The sequence below is a fragment of the Petaurus breviceps genome, unplaced genomic scaffold (genome assembly GCF_028583685.1).
Source record: "Petaurus breviceps papuanus isolate PSGF00001 unplaced genomic scaffold, PetGlider_PUasm1.0 207, whole genome shotgun sequence".
Lineage (NCBI taxonomy): Eukaryota > Metazoa > Chordata > Mammalia > Diprotodontia > Petauridae > Petaurus > Petaurus breviceps.
In genome coordinates, this window is record NW_027185850.1 from 8912590 (window position 1) to 8928809 (window position 16220).

Consider the following 16220-nt stretch of genomic DNA (forward strand, 5'->3'; position numbering starts at 1 on the left):
CGTGTGAGTATGAGTGTGTATGTGAATGGGTGTGTGTTTGTGAGTGTGTGAGTGTAAGTGTGTTTGTGTGTATGTGAATGGATGTGTTTGTGTGTTAGTGTGAGTGTGTTTGTGTGTGAGTGTGTGAATGGGTGTGTGCTTGTGTGTGTGAATGGGTGTGTGTTTGTGTGCATGTGAGTGTGTGTATGTGAATGGGTGTGTGTGTGTGTGTGTATAGGGATACTTCTTCTGACTTGATGAAAAGAGGCAGATATAGAGTTCACAAAAGGAAAAATCTCCTAATTAGAACCATGCTTAAGCCTTGAAAGCAGGGGCTTTATTTTTTGACTTTGTTGTCCCAAAACTTGGCCTGGCACCTGGAAAAGGGCAGGCTCTTCATAGGTGCTTATAGCCTGGCTAATTGGAGAGGGCATCCTTGGGATGTCGTGGGCTTGGCCTCACACAAGGCTATCTTTGAGCCAAGGCTGGTGCACCCCTTGGGTGTATAATAAAGGGGATCCTTGTTTGGTCACAGGTTTGGCTCAGTGGCTTCTGAGCTACTTGAAGACCTAAAATTCTGTGGTTCTTCCTTTGGTGAATCTGTGAATCTTGTGGGTCTTGTCCAGCACCAGAAGCTCAGTTAGGGCAGAGTTATCATACCATCTGTGCTCTCTGGGGCACAGCAGGGAAGATCAGAAAGCTCTGGGTTCAAGTATGAGTCTGGCATTGTATGATCCTAGGCATGTCATTGAAACTGAGTGCTCTAGACAACACTACAATTCTAAGGTGTGCAGAAAGTGCAGCTGCAGTGGAGGAGGGTGTTTGCTCACCTGGGACTTCCCTATACTAAGGAAATCTGAGGTCTCTCTCTAGCCTTGCCATCTACAGGGCAAGCCCTTATCGTGAAGCATTGCCTTCCTGTGACATAGCCTGGAGATAACCTGAAGTGAGTGGCTACATCCCCCATATTTTCTTCCCCTCCCCTGGTCAAAGGGCTGATGTGGAGTGAGTGAATCTTCTTTCCCTTGCCCTGGGCCCCAGGGAGCTAAAGCATACCGTAAATGTTACCTGGACTCCTTAATATTAAGGCAGCACCAGTAAGGACTCTGAGTGTCTGACAGCTGTCCAATTTCTCTGGGCAGACTGAATATAAAATGAGTCACATTCTTCCAGACAAACCAGACACTTCACTTACTTCCAGTGGGAAAAGGTCTTGTTAACTTTGGAGACTCGAGGCTTGGATTCATTGGTTGGACAGAACCCCAGATCTCAGGCTGATCTAAAGGGACTGAGGACACAGAAAGGAGAGTTATGCAGAGTCTAGACACAGAAACAACAGCGGTGCTCAGAGTTTCCATATTGTCTTTGTCAATTGAGTATTATTTTTCCCCCGAGCGTCAACGAATTAACTTGAAGAAGTTCAGTCTGTCACTGGGATTGTGTAAAACCATGGATGTGTCTGTGGCCCTAATTCCAGGTCCTATGCTCAGTCCCCTACACGGCATTGCTTCTCTTTGTGTGGGCCTCCAATACACTGCTGCTGCTGCTACTAACAACAATTATAATAACGACAATAATGATTGTGGTGACTGTTGTTCAGTCGTGTCCAAATCTCCATGGCCCCATTGGGGGTTTTCTTGGCAAAGATCCTGGAGAGGTTTGCCATTCTTTCTTCAGGTTGTTTTACAGATGAGGAAACTGAGGCAAACAGGGTGAAATGACTTGCCCAGGGTCACTCAGCTTGCAAGTGTCTGAGGCTGTATTTGAACTCGGGTCTTCCTGACTTCAAGCCCAGAGCTCTATCCCATGCACCACCTAGCTGCCCAATAGTAATGACGATGATGATGGTGACTATGATGATAGTCAGCACTTCAATGATGCCTGAGTCATTTTAAAGCAGTTAAAATCTTTTCTTGCTGAATAATCATCTCAGGGTATGTTCTTGGTGGAATTCACTATTTTTCAGTGATGAAATTTCTGGTGCTGGCTGAAAAGGCATGTGCTAATAGCCCCTCGGGGCACCATTTCCTTATCTGTCCCCTGTTAAAATGGCAGTGGGTGTTGGGGAATGGAGCTGTGGCCAGGCTGTTGGACTTGAAGTCAGGGAAACTTGGGGTCAAATTTTCCTTCTAGCCCTTGCAGTGGTAGGGGGTATGACCTTGGGCCAGTCATTTTGACCTGTGGGCCTCAGTTTCCTTATCAGCACAAAAGGGATACTAATGGCTGCATTGTCTATCTCATGGTGGTTGTAAGGATCAGATGGGAAAACACTGATGGGTGAAACTCTGCAACCTTTAAGTGCTATATAAATGTCACTGACTATTATTGATAACAACACGCAATAACACACCGGTGTTTAGTTGTGCATGTTTTTTTTTAAGCACTTGGGGTTAAGTAACTTGCTCAAGGTTACACGGCCAGTTATTTCTGGGTGTGGTGCTAAGTGTCTGAGCCCGGATTCGATCCCAGGTCATCCCAACTCTGGGGCCGGTGCTCTTACTCGCTGTGCTACCTGGCCACCCCTAGTTCTGCATTTTCAAGGGGCTCTGAGGCAAGGAAGGCATTTGTTTATTTCATCAAGACTTTTTTAACCCCAAACTTGAAGTTGAAAATACTTGGTAAATGTCCCAGGTCTTAAGTCATGAAAAACAAGCCTGTGATGAGGGGCCCAGGAATGAGCAGTGCCAAGGGCAATCTGACACCAGACCTGAAAGGGATTCCATAGACATGGTTTCTTATTTCTCTTCCCATTTGGTTCAGTTTCAAAGAAATGGAATGATGATTTCTTTATTACAGCTTTCTGTTCTTTTGGTCAGGTCATAAATAAAGGCAACAAAGGGAAAGGGGGAGCATTAGGCAAGGAGAAGAGAGGGAGGGGCTTTGTGGGTATGTAGAATGCCAAAGCTGAACCTAGAGGCAAAATTTTTATGAGTGACAAAGACCAGGGAGGGGTGATCAGGCTGTCTCCACGGCTTGTGCAGAATCATGGAATGTGAATCTCTAGGAAGCAGGCACCATCGTTCCATGTTTGTCTTTATCTCCTCAGGACCCAGCATGGCACCCGGTATACAGTCAGTGCTAAATAAATGCTCTCGTTACAGTTTGCACAGCACTTTACGTATAAGAACTTCACTGTAAGTCAATGAGGGGGGTGCTATAGGTGTCATTTGCAGCTTAAAAGGTTGAGAAATGAATGTCCTCATCTATCTATGACTCACAAAGCCAACAAACATCCAAACTGGAATTTGGACTCAGCTCTTCCTGAGTCTGGCACTCATAGGATCATATATCTGGAGCTAGTTTCCAATTAATTTTTAATCTCTTTTCTGTGGCCTTTTATTAAAAATAATTGTTGTTGGTTCATGATCTGGAAAGGATACATTTAATATTTCTGCCTTTCTGCATTGATTGTGAGGTTTTATGCCCTAATACATGGTCGATTTTTGTGTGGGTGCCATGTACCACTGAGAAAAGGCGTATTCTTTTCAATCACCATTCAATTTTCTCCAGAGAAATAATCTTATCTAACTTAACAGATCTGGAGCTAGATGGCACCTCAGAGGTCATTTCAATTTTACCCTTTTGTTTTCAAGGAGCCAGTGAGGTGGGGTGGTGGGCAGAGTCAGGAAGACCTGTGTTTGAATCGTGCCTCAGACATTTACTAGCCATGTGACCTTGGGTAAGTCAACATCACCTTTCTCAGTTTCAGTTTTGTCTTCTGTAAAATGGGGATAATAAAAGCACTTATTTCCCATGGTTGTTATGAGGATGTAATGAAATATCTACAAAGCATGTTACACACCTTGAAGGGTTATACAAATGCTAGCTATTAATAATGATGTCATTATCAGCACTACCATTAATAACAAGGACAAGCTGAGTCCCCAAGGAGTTCTTGCCAAGATCACACAATGAGTGAGTCGTCCCATCCTATATACCACATTGCCTCTCTCTGTGAAGGTCTTCAATAATAACAATTATGAATAATAATCCTAGTTAGCAAGTGTACAGCACTCTAAGGTGTGCAAAGAACTTTGTTACCATCTCATCTGATCCTCACACCAATGGGGGGTAGGCGCTATTATCACCCCCAATTATAGATGAGGGAATTGGGGCAGAGGGAGGCTGAGGGGCTTAACCAAATTCATACCATACAGTCAATGCTTGAGGCAGGATTCGAATTCAGGTCTTCTGGATTTGTAGTAAAAAATATTCTATGTTAGAAAACCTTTTTAGCTTCATAATTATATCCTGGTATCATCATCCCACCACCTAGATCCATATTTTGGGGCTAAGGGGTGGGGAATTACACCCTCTGAGTAGGTAGAAGATCTGACCTCAAGTCTTCCCTCTGACACTGGCTGTGTGACTCTGGGCAAGTCATTTCACTTCTTAGGACTCTAGTCAACTCTAGAAAGGGTGCTGACCTGTACTGGGAGAGAAAGTTTCTTCTCCTGGAAGTTTCCTCTAACAATAGAAGTCCAGTCCCTACAGACATACCCTCAGTAGAAGGCAAGGATTGTTTGGGGTTTGGCTTTGCTATCTCTAGCTCCTAATTTTCTTTTTAAGATGAATTTTATATTTTTTTCTGTGATGTTTGAGGTCTTGATTTATCTAACAAAGGTAAGACACAACAGAACTCCATTTTAACTACTACTTATGTGGAAATGTGGCAAGTAGAATCGCATTTTTTGAAATGAAACTATTTCAGCCACAAAAAGTCAGATGTGGCTCGGTGAGCCTGCTGTTCTGTCCCCTACATAGATAGCACAAAAAAGTGCCAGCATTTCACATGTGAGTCTCTATAGGAAGCTTCAGTGAAATTCATATCCACATTTCCATGGTTAAGCATCCCGATACCTCCAGCCTCCTGGGTCTAATATGTGCTGCTTATCTCCCTCCTGCCTCCATCTAATGGTCCTGTGGGTTTCAGTGTATGGATGGTTCAGCTGAGCCAAATGGAATGCTCTAAGAATACATCCTATCTCTCCTAGAGCGGCTCTGGGCATTGGCAGAATTATAGACTTGAGGAGTAGAGGCTGTCCCTTGAGAGCAGAGTGTATATTATCTCAGTCGTGACTAAGTTAAGTTATTTAAGCCCAGATGAAATTTAACCTTGCCATGCTTAAATCTCTACACAGGCCCAGCCGAACGGCTGAAACTCATGAGCTCATTCCTTCCTAAAACGTTCTAGTTCTCAGTTGGCCGAATATGGATGGGTAATCACTGGCTTTTCAGCCTATCAATGATACTAGTCATGGGCCAGCCAACAGGTGGCCTCTGCTGATGTCACAGGATGATAGATCCAGGCCTAGAGGGGTCTTTGGTGCTGAGTGTAACTCCATTATTTTACAGATGAGGAAACTGAGGTCTTTCATTTCACAGCAAAATGAAATGACCTGCCTAGGGCCACATAGCTAGGAAGTGTCTGAGGTGAAGTTGAAAGTCAAATCTTCCTGATGCCAAATCCAGGACCCCATCCATGACCCCAAACTACCTCCTGCAGGGAGCCTTTTCCACACCCTTTCAATTCTAGTGCCTTCCCTCTGTTGTTTCCAATTGACCCTATCTACAGCTTGTTCATATGCAGCCGTTCACATGCTGTCCTCCCCATTAGAATGAGTGCAGCCACTGACTTTTCCTCTTTGTGTTCTCAGTGCTTGGCATGGGTCCTGGTACACAGTAGGCACTCAATGAATGTTTATTGACTGATGCTGCTTCTCACATTGTGATGGAATAGAAATTCATGAACCCGAAAGCACCCAGACCTCAAAGAGAGGGACAAGGGGAAAGGGGACTGGGTCAGTGGTCCTGCCCCTGTCACCCAGGACACTCCAGATGATGTCACTTTGAATGGCGGATCATGTGGTTCGTTAGGCAACTGACTCCACGAGTTCATTGTGATATTTTCAGGGTCCTATTATGTTTGTGGAAGGTTGGGGGAAGATAGATGGCGGGTGGTTCGGGTAGCCTTTGACCTTTAAAATGGGAGCAGCAGTGGGGGAGGTGCTAATCTCGTTTTCGTTAATACCTCCCTTTTCCATAATAAGCATTTATTATTATTATTACTATTACTATCTGTGCCAGGCAGAGATACACAGACACACTAGGCTCAAAGGAATTCTGGGATTGGGCACCTCTGGGGCAGGGCAGGCAGGGCGCTTCCTACCTTCAGATTTCTGCTCTTCGAATGTCGATTCCAATGGAGGACCAAACAGTGGGGCCAGGGCCATGGGGTCGTCTGGAGGTTTTTTGCTAGATTACACACATTCAAGGCAAATGCAGAAAAGATGAGAATGTTAATACCCTGGGTAGCGAATTGATGAATACTTGATTGTCACATAGTTTTTGGAATATTTCTTCTTGTGAGGAAGGGGCTGTGTGTGTATGTATGTATATTTGTGTGTGTGCACATGTGTGTATAAGTGTACTTGTCCTGATTCTCTTAGTTTTTAAAAATCACCACCACCACCACCACCACCATCATCGTCATCACCACCATCTTCTCCTTCTCCTCCTTCTCCTTCCCATGCAAATACTTATCTGTTTATGTTTTGGGCTTCTTCTGCCCCCAGAAAATGGAAGCTCCTTGAGGGCAGGAGTAGTTTTTTCTCTGTCTTATCCCAAACCCTAAGCACAGCATCTGTGACATTTACGCCTACCTGGTCTCTGCCTTCTCCCCTGCCCCAGGCCTTCCATGAGTCTGTTTCTAGCCGGTGTGTACAGGATTATTTACATTTGATTGTGAGCTTCTTCATGGTGGAGACAGTGTTTTTGCCTGTCTTTGCATCCCCAATGCTCAGCACAATAAAGTGGGTCAAAGATTAGTACTGGAAGAAGCCAGCAAATCCAATCATCTCATTCTACAAAGGAGGAAACTGAGGCTGACAGAGGTAAACAACTTGCCCAAAGTGTATGACTCTGGTAGCCTCATCTGCAAAATGGGACTAATAATAGCCAGGGTTATTGTGAAGACAAAATGAGCTAATATTTACAAAGCATTTTGGAAACCTTAAGTCCTATATAAATGCTAGCTGTTATTAAGTATCTGAAACAAGATTCAAATTCCAGTCCTTCTGATTCCACATCCAACATGCTGACTCCCACATTCTTGGGACTGAGAGACCCGGTGCCCTGCCTTTGAGACACCAGTTAAGGGCCATGTGGGCTAAATAGCAGGAAGAGGTTTTGACAAATCTACCTCCTCAGGATCTAATTAGATCTCTCCCCTCTAAGTGGGGTGGAAACAGAGAGGAAAAGAGCCCCATGCCATTCCTCTTCCTCACATCTTAGTGATTCACAAGAACTCTCTAAGGCTATATCTAAATGAGAGCTTAGTAAATTCTTGGATTATATATGTGCATGTGCATTTAGCTTTGGTCAAGAAATAGGATGTGTGGAATCCCAGCTCTACATGCAGAAAAGAAACCTGAGAGTGAAAGTAATTATTTGAGGGCACGATGATTCTGTACAACCAGATGAAATAATAATATTGTAGAACATAATAATGCAGCATAATGCAAGCTCCTTGAAGGCAGGGACTGTTGTTTTTGTCTTTGAATCTCATGTCTGGCACAGAATAGCTTAACAAATACTCGTTAAATTGAAAACTGATAGTGGGAATATATGGGAAGCTAGAGGATACTATAGTGCATAGAGAGCTGGACCTGGAGTCTGGAAGACTCATCTTCCTAAGTTAAAATCTGACTTCAGACACTAGCTGTGTGACTCTGGGCAAATTACTTCATCCTGTTTGCCTCAGTTTCCTCATCTGTATAAAGAGCTGGGGAAGAAAATGGAAAACCACTCCAGGATCTCTGCCAAGAAAACTCCAAATGGGTTCATTGAGAGTTGTACAGTCTCAAAACATCTTTATAGAGGACTCCATTGGTTTTAACAATAGCCCTCTGTTTATGCAACTCACTGGGTGATTTAGAAGATGAATGAAAGGACAATCAGAATCCTAGATTTTAAACAAATAACAGTGGAGTGGAAAGAACCCTGGATTTCAAGTCAGAGGACTTGGGTTCAAATCCCAGCTCTGGTCTTCATTAGCATTGTGACCTTGGACAATTCATTTTCCTTCTTATAACAGGCTGTTTCCTACTTTGCAAAATGGGGCTCTTGTAAACCTTCCCTCTGAGATTACCTTCCGTTACACTGTACATATCATGTACACGCCTAGTTATTTGCATGTTGTTTCCCACATTCAAGTATATGCTTTTTGAGGCCAGGACATTTTTTTGTCTTCATATTTCTAGTACTTGGCACAGAATAAGCTTATCAGTGGATGCCGACCATTTGACTAACTGGACCAGGTGATCTCTCAGGCCTCATTGAACTCTAAAGCTGAGATCCAATGATCAAAATTTGTATTAATTGTCCAATTTGTCTGATTATGCATAAGGAAGCTGCAGTGCTAATAGGATTAAAGATCTTTCTTTCCATTAATAGGCTTCATGTGGAGCCCATTAAGGGAAGCTTGCTTAGGGGAGGCTTGCTTGTTGTAAGGCTTTCACACCTTTTGCTAATTTCTAATTAGGCACTGAGTCAAAGGGTTGTAATGCCTTCTGGCTCTGAGAAGTGTATATATACCCTGAGTTGGTATTTTGCTTTGGGGGCTTGCTCATGAGAAGGATCTTGGGATTCCCTGGTTGAGATTCTGAGTGACTGTATGTTCAGAGCTCCCCACCTGCTCAGATGTAAAGGCTCTCTTGATCCAGGGATGTATGTAAAGTGTATAGCTGATTCAGGCAGAGTCCTGTCTGTTAGTCTTTACTTCTCTGCTTGTATTTTCTCTGAAGTTCAGGGAGTTGAATTTTCCCCTGAACTAGTGAATGTAATTAAAAAAAGACTGTTGACCCCTTAAACAGCTATCCTTCCTAGTAAAGCAGATCTAAGAACCTGTGCTAGCAGCCATCCTGGGGATGCCAGTGTGGTTGCTGCTACAGAAGCATGTTATCTTTAGGCATTTCTCTTTTTCCATGTAATACTAATAACTTCTTAAGCAGAGAAGATGTTAGGGAGTATCTGGTCCTGTTTAGGAACCATAAATATTTAACTTCCTGATCAGAACACATGTATGTTGTAACCCACATATGTGATAGCCAGCACAGTCTGTTACAAAGTACATGGCTTGGGCCATACCTAGGGCAAGCTAACCAGAAGTTTTCCCTGGGTGCAGAAATGTAAAAGGTGCCAAACTCATACAGACCCTCCTCAGTGGCCACCACGGTAACTAATCTCCCCAGGCCACCCTATTTTCCACTTAATTGAATTTCTCTTCATTAGGTGTCCTTTTCTTGTGATGAATGACAAAGGGGGTTTCATGCTGCTAGTCCTAGAAAATATTCTTACTTCCTGCTCATGGATCTGAAATTGCTGGTTGTGGTTCCAATGATGCTAGGTCTCAATCCAGAAAGGACCCTTCAGGTCATGTGCTCTGATTCTTTTATTTCACAGATGTAAAGATGTTCAGTGACACAGAATCCTAGATCTGTGACTGGAAGGGGTGTGAGTGATCATCCAGGTCACCTCCCTCCCTCCCTGAGGAGATCCAAACCCAACACCCATCACTCTGTGGGCCACATAAATGTCTTTTCTAATCAGTGACTCAGGCACTGAGGAAAACATCTCATAAGGCAGAACAGGAGGGAAGCAATTGTGGATTCCAGTTGAGAATGACCTAACCCTTCCCAGAAGGGCTCCTTAGAACAGCACTTAGGAGAAATTTGATTATTTTATAGACTCTCATCTGCAGCCAGACCTCTTCTTAACAGGTAGTTATGGGTACAGTTCAGATCAGAAGGGAGTTGGTAATTGGCGCCCTCTGCTCCTGATCTCACGCAAAGCTTACACAACTTTCATACTCACCTTATGAGCTCTGGCGTGGGTGTTGAACGTCGTGGTCTTGCTACCTCTTCACCTGCGGCACAGGACAACATAGGTTTAGGGTAATTCTATCTCCTTCCACTGGGGCTTCTTACATGAGCTACATTTAGATACACGTGCAAGTTTGAGCTCCAACTGGATACATACAAAATCACTCTACATTCAAACCCTTAACATGTAACACCCTGGGTCTGAGAGCGTGTTTGGTCCACTGGCGTATGTTACATTCCTTTGTCTGGGTTGAATCAGATTTTACTGGCACCTAAACTGTTGTATTCAGCCCACAAAGAGAAGACTCCCCTTTGTCAGGGGTTCCGCAGATGCTTTTACTCATCGATTGTCTACATTAAGGAGCTGCTGAGCCAGAGTGTAAAGCATGCTAACCACTGCCGTTCCTTTGCAAGATGCCAAGAAAACAGGAAATGGAGAATGCACTCGATTTTGTGTGATCCAATCTGTACCCATCCTTCTAGGGGAATTCTACCATGGACTGTATCCCATTTCATTGCTCTGCTTAACTGGCCTTGCCAATACAAGAGTACAAGATCTGTTCAGTTCTGTTCACCCCCATCTCTCTTCCCACTGTGAGGTCTGTTTCACCTAATTCAGAAACTAAATGTCCATGGAGCTGGGCCAGTGTGGAAGCAGGCCGCCCAAAGCATCAGAACTAGCAGAAATGCCAAGCCACATTGGTTGGGAGAATTTAGACATGGGCTACACAGAACCCACAGGAGTTTTCTGGCGTCATTGAGTTCTCTTTGCTGTAAGGGAAGAGAAGTGAATTCTAGATAGGCTTCAGAAATTGAGCCTGAGTCCAGATTTCAAACACACACACACATGCACACACAGACACATGTGCACATGAACGCACACAGATGTACACACATGCACACAGGATTCTCAAGAACATATTCCTTGGACAGGATATCCTTTAGATCTGAAATCTGAGCCATACTTACTGGATAAGTTCCTTTTAATTGCACCCTAGAATTAGAAACAGATACTATAAGGATTAGGACCACATATAATATTTGGCATAATATGCAAATTTTGTCATTTCAATTAAGCTGGGCAAAGAAGCAAAGGCAAAGAGGAAAGAAATGGGTTTCACTTGAAACTGGGCTCAAATTGGGAATTACACAGCAGGATCATAAGCTCACATTCACACAGAAATTTGTTTTATATTTAAACTAAAGAAAATAGAGTTAGCTAAATAAAAAGAGAGGAGAAAGGAAGGAAGGAAAAGAGAGAGAGAAGGGAAGAAGAAAGGAAGAAAAGAGGGAACAAGGGAGAAAAGGGAGGAGGAGAAAGAAAGAAAGAAGATGGGGAGGAAGGAAGCAAGAAAGAAAAGAAAAAAAAGAAAAGAAAAGCAAATCAAAGATTTTTGATAAATAAACCTGTTATCTAGGTGGGATTGGTACTTAGACTTGCTTTGATCATTAAATCAATCATCAATGATCACTGGACACAAGATCATAAATCATTTTCATTAAAAATCTTCTATTTCTTAAGAAAATGAAAATTGGACCACCACAATCCACCCATACACACACATACAGACACAGACACACACACATACATGTAGAGTGCTTTCAATATTTAAAAACTCTGTTCTAGATCCTGCTTGACTTGGAGTAATCTCACACAGACTGGGCACATCCCTTAAGATATATTGACTAGGTATATTGACTAGGAAGACCACCGATACAAGTATAGGTGGAAAAAGGGAGGGAGAAAGAGAGCCATGCCCTGAAGCTACATTATCGTTTAAATGGTGGGTATACTAATTCCAGTCTCTTCGTTCCAGCCAAACCGGTTCACTAGCTCTTTCCCAGTGGGCAATCCGTCACACAGGTGGTGGGCGCACCATGCCTAGAATGCTCTCCCTCCTCCCTGCCACTTCCTGAAACCCCTGCCTCCCTTCAGTGCTCAGCTCAGGTCATATTCATGAGACTATCTCTGCTCTTGTCTCTTTTCTCAGTTGCTATTGTTTTCTCCCTCCTACATTAAAAAAAAATGTTTTTGTCAGATTGTTTCCTCCCAGTAGAATGTAAGTACCCTGAGGGCAAGGACTGTTTTAATTTTTGTCTTTGTTTCTCCAGTACATAGAACAGTGCTAGCATATGCTAAAAAAGAACTTGCTGAATTAAATGTAATTCTCAGAGCTATTCACTTATGGGCAGAGAACTGTCTAGCCTTCCATTTGAGAGCCTCTCTGGGAAGCCTCCTCAGCTCTGAGCTCTCTGCCTCTCTTTACTTGCTTGCCACAACACTGGAAATAATAACATTAAGAAAACAATGATTTTAATTGAAGCATTGTCTCCAGGAGTCCCACTGGAGGGAAGAATAAACCACTATCAGCCATTAACACCTAAGTTTGGATTTATTGAACAGAAGAAGCTGGTTAGTCCCTTGACAAAGCTATGAGAAAATGGGACATTGAGCAGATACATTTTGATTGGTGGAAAAGGAATGGAAAGGAAGGCTTGTTTAGTGTGTGTGCATGTTTGTGTGTGTGTGTGTGGGGGTGAGGGTATCATTGCCTTGAAATGGTGGGGGGCAACATAAGGATAGTGGAATCCTGGGGGCTGGACTATGGAATTCCCAAATAAGGAAGAATATACTAGGAATGTCAGTCAGAAGAGAATAAAAAATATTTTCCTCTTTCACAACTTAGCCTGAGAGTCTGCCTCATAGTAATTATGAGCTGTGTATCCATGACCTCTTGGAACTTATTACTATATTCTTTGGTGCAGCCATCTGAAAAAATTACTTGCATCCCTAAAAAAGGACATTCTTATAAAAAAACAAAGCATTGACAGGACTCCTCCTATGAGGAATCCCCCACCTTTCCTGCTTTCTAAGATGTGGTTTAGACAGTGGGTACCATATTGTTTCAAGTTGGGGTGGAGCAAGTCATTTGATATTAACAGAATCCATAAAAATCTCGCCTTAAGTTCCCATAAGTAAGGCTTACTCCTAGAAGGAGGAACATTCAATCCATACGTTTGAACCAGCCTTCTTTTTCTGCCATTTTTTGGTCATTCTAGAGTCTTGAGTCCATTTCTCCTTTGACAAGCCAAACCCAGAAAGGTTTATGACTGGCATAGTCCAGAGGATTGCAGTGGACTGAGAAAACTGAAGACTGTTGAGAAGGGAGCAGAGCTTTTTAATTGTATCCATAGGCTGAAAGAACATCTTCCTCATTTTCTACTCCCCAGCAGACATACCATATGGTTAATGGGCTGTCAAAGGCCATGCAGCAGTCCATCAGAATACTGGGGCCATTGGTAACCCTTCTACCTCAGTGGGATTAGGACCCCTGTCAGAGAATCCTAGCCTCTCAGAGTTGAGAGAACCCTCAGAAGTCACCCCTCTGCCTCTATACCATTCCCAGTACAAGCCATCCAACCTGTATTCAAAGATCTTCAGTCAGGGGAACCTACTACCTCCCAAAGCAGACCACTGCTCTTATAGACAGTTCTTTCTGGTAAGAAGCTTTTCTTGACATCAACCTAAAATTTGACCTTTTGTATCACTCGCTACCCTTCTTGCCAGTGACTTGAAGACAACTATCATGTGCCCCTATTCCTGACATGTTATAGACACTTAATAAATACTTATTAAGTTACTGTTTGAAGTCTTCTCTTTTTCAACCTGAAAAAGTTTCCTTTGCTTCACTCAATGCACAAATTTTTACATTTCTTTTTAAACATAATCTGCCTTTCTTTTTTCAAATAGCATTATCCATGAAACTATCCAAAGTCTAAAATTCTTGTTGATATTTTTACCATCCCTAGTTTCAGCATTCATATAATAAGCATTTATTGTTGAACATCAGCAATGGGGAAAAAGAGCCTGGTCTAGTTCCATTAAGTTCAAACAGCACATTTACTAAGTACCTACTATGTGCCTGGGGGTCTCCATCTAAACTCTAGAAATTAGTTCATGTGAACAAAGATCTGGAAGTTTTAGTGGACTGGCTGCTCAACATATCTTAGATATCAGATATGGCTCCCTCAAAGTCAATGTAATCCTAATTTGTGTAGAGGTGGAATGTCCAGGACTGAGAAGCAATGAAGGCCCTGCTGCTCTGCTCTGATTAAGGGTTAGATGTAGGAACTGACAATATTTAGTCTGGAGAAGTAAAGAGTCGGGGGGCACACGACATCTGTCTGCAAGTATTTGAAAAGTCCTCATGTGAAAAAAAAGCATTAGATGTGTTCTTCTCAACCCAAGTTATGGGGTGGGGGTGGGGAGGAATACTGGGAAACATATTTTTGGTTCAAAATAATTTTACATTTCTAATTTCAACTGCTTACAAAATGCTTGGGCTGCTTTGGCAAATAGGGGACTCCTAGTCACAGAAGATTGAAGTTGGGGCAATGAGCCTTTTGGGGGCATTTTGTAGATGGGATTTTTCTTCAGGGTTGGGCCTGGGCCAGATAAATTCTGAGATCTCTCTACTCTGCAGTTCTCTGATTTTGTAACCCCTATTTATGTATATGCAACACAGGACCCACATAGGAGAACTCTTCACTGATCATAAGTTCAGGGGATATAAAGAACATACATTTTTAGGAAAATCCCTGAGGTTCCAATGATGTACATCCTAATTTGCCTGTAGAAAAGCAAGTTATGGCCTCAGACACTTAACACCCACCCACATACACACACACACACACACACACACACACAAACTAGTCATGTGACCTTGGTCAAATCACTTAACCCTAATTGCCTTACCTTCCTACTTCCCCCCTCAAAAAAGAAAAAAAAAGAAAAAAAAAACAAGAAAAACAAGTTACAGAAGGGGAAAGTGGAGAGTTAGATGGCCCAAGTTCAAATTCCACCTCTGACACTTTGTACCAGTGTGACCTTGGGCAAGTCATGGTTTTCTTAGGCTTTGGTTTCCTCATCTATAAAATAAGGGGGTTGGATTAAATGGTCTATAATGTTTGTCTTCCAACTTTAGATCTTTGAATCCCCATGAAAAATGGTTCTTCTGCAAGTCAACTGTTGAATGATACTTGAATATAGATGGTAGGGAGACGGGCACAGCAAGGTATTGAAAGGGGTCACCAACTAGTTAAGACTATGTCTAGGCACGTGTACAAAAATGGAATTCTTTCAAATTACATTAAAAAAATCCAGTTTGAAGTCAGTCAACTGGCCTCTTATCCCCTCCTCTCCACAGGAGACAAAATTTTCTGATATTTTGATTGTCACTTAATTTGGAATTGAGATCTTCCCCTCTTTCTCCCAAAGGGCTGCTTTCAATTTTCTAGTATCCCATTGAAATGTTGGGCTGAGATAATTCCCAATCTGGTTAACCAATACCTGAGTAATAGAACACATGGTACTAGGCTTAGGACAACGATTAGGTTTAAATAGGAAACTGCTCACTATGCAGGAGGAGTAGCGCCTGTTTCTAAGAAATATCTGCTAACTGACATCGATTGAACATGGTTTTTGTGAGAAGCTCTCTGCATCCTTAGAGTAATCAACAGATTGATTGGAGTCGTTTGGAACTAAACAAAGACATTTCTGTCTGTTCATGATGAGAAGAATTTATCAAGCCCTCCCAGGTCCTGATTTCTGATAGGTTGCACTTTGGACACCCTAAGGAGATTTGACTGTCAGAATGCAATCACTGGAGTCCTAGACTGGGATGAGAGTACCTGAATTCAAAGCCCTCCTGCCACTTCCTATTCCTGTGAACTTGGGCAAGTCACTTACCCTCTGGCCTCAGTTTGTTCTTTAAAATGAGGGGGTTGGTCTAGATGACCCTCAAGGTGCCTTCTTCCCTATCCTATGACTTTGGGAACACACCCTCCCTTAAAAAAATCTTTTAAAGTCATGTCCATATAATCCTATCCACAGAACTGCATAGATTATATTCCAAGGGGTGGTCTCATGTTCTGACAAACAACTGTTATCTTTCCTTATTGTCATCTTGACTCTTCTCTCCATACACTTCACACATTCCACACCACACCACATCATACCACACACACACACACACACACACACACACACACACACACACACCCTACACAAATTTGTACCCTTGCATATCCCCTAATGGCTGGAGTTCCCAAGCAGGAGATTAAGATTAGAAGCATTGTTTATCCTGGAAAAGGTCCGGGATATTAGGAAGTACTCACCCTTAGAGGATGTAGCCGTATCTGAAAGGGCTAGCCCTCCTCAGGAGCCTCAGGTACCCTTTTTTAGGACCTCCTTAAAGGATGACCAGCCTCCCCCCAGTGTCTTTGCAGGAAGCTTTCATGACCCACGTTAAGATAAAAAATGAGAATTCTTACCGGGCTGCGCCTCTGTGATCAGCAAAA

General features: G+C 42.8%; 2 protein-coding genes across 2 annotated transcripts in view; both read right to left on the reverse strand.

The window, feature by feature from the left end:
• LOC138164885 (mesoderm induction early response protein 1) overlaps positions 1 to 16220 on the reverse strand; it is a 485607-nt gene that overhangs the window by 245294 nt on the left and 224093 nt on the right. The gene's annotated exons all lie outside the window — the stretch shown is intronic.
• LOC138164881 (SH3-containing GRB2-like protein 3-interacting protein 1) overlaps positions 1 to 16220 on the reverse strand; it is a 221492-nt gene that overhangs the window by 70335 nt on the left and 134937 nt on the right. Inside the window, exons 10-14 of the mRNA XM_069092816.1 lie at positions 16194 to 16205; positions 10830 to 10854; positions 9853 to 9904; positions 6149 to 6234; positions 1175 to 1267 (exon numbers count right to left, since the gene is read on the reverse strand). Of these exons, the coding sequence (XP_068948917.1) occupies positions 1175 to 1267; positions 6149 to 6234; positions 9853 to 9904; positions 10830 to 10854; positions 16194 to 16205 (268 nt within the window). The remainder of the gene's footprint in view (positions 1 to 1174; positions 1268 to 6148; positions 6235 to 9852; positions 9905 to 10829; positions 10855 to 16193; positions 16206 to 16220) is intronic.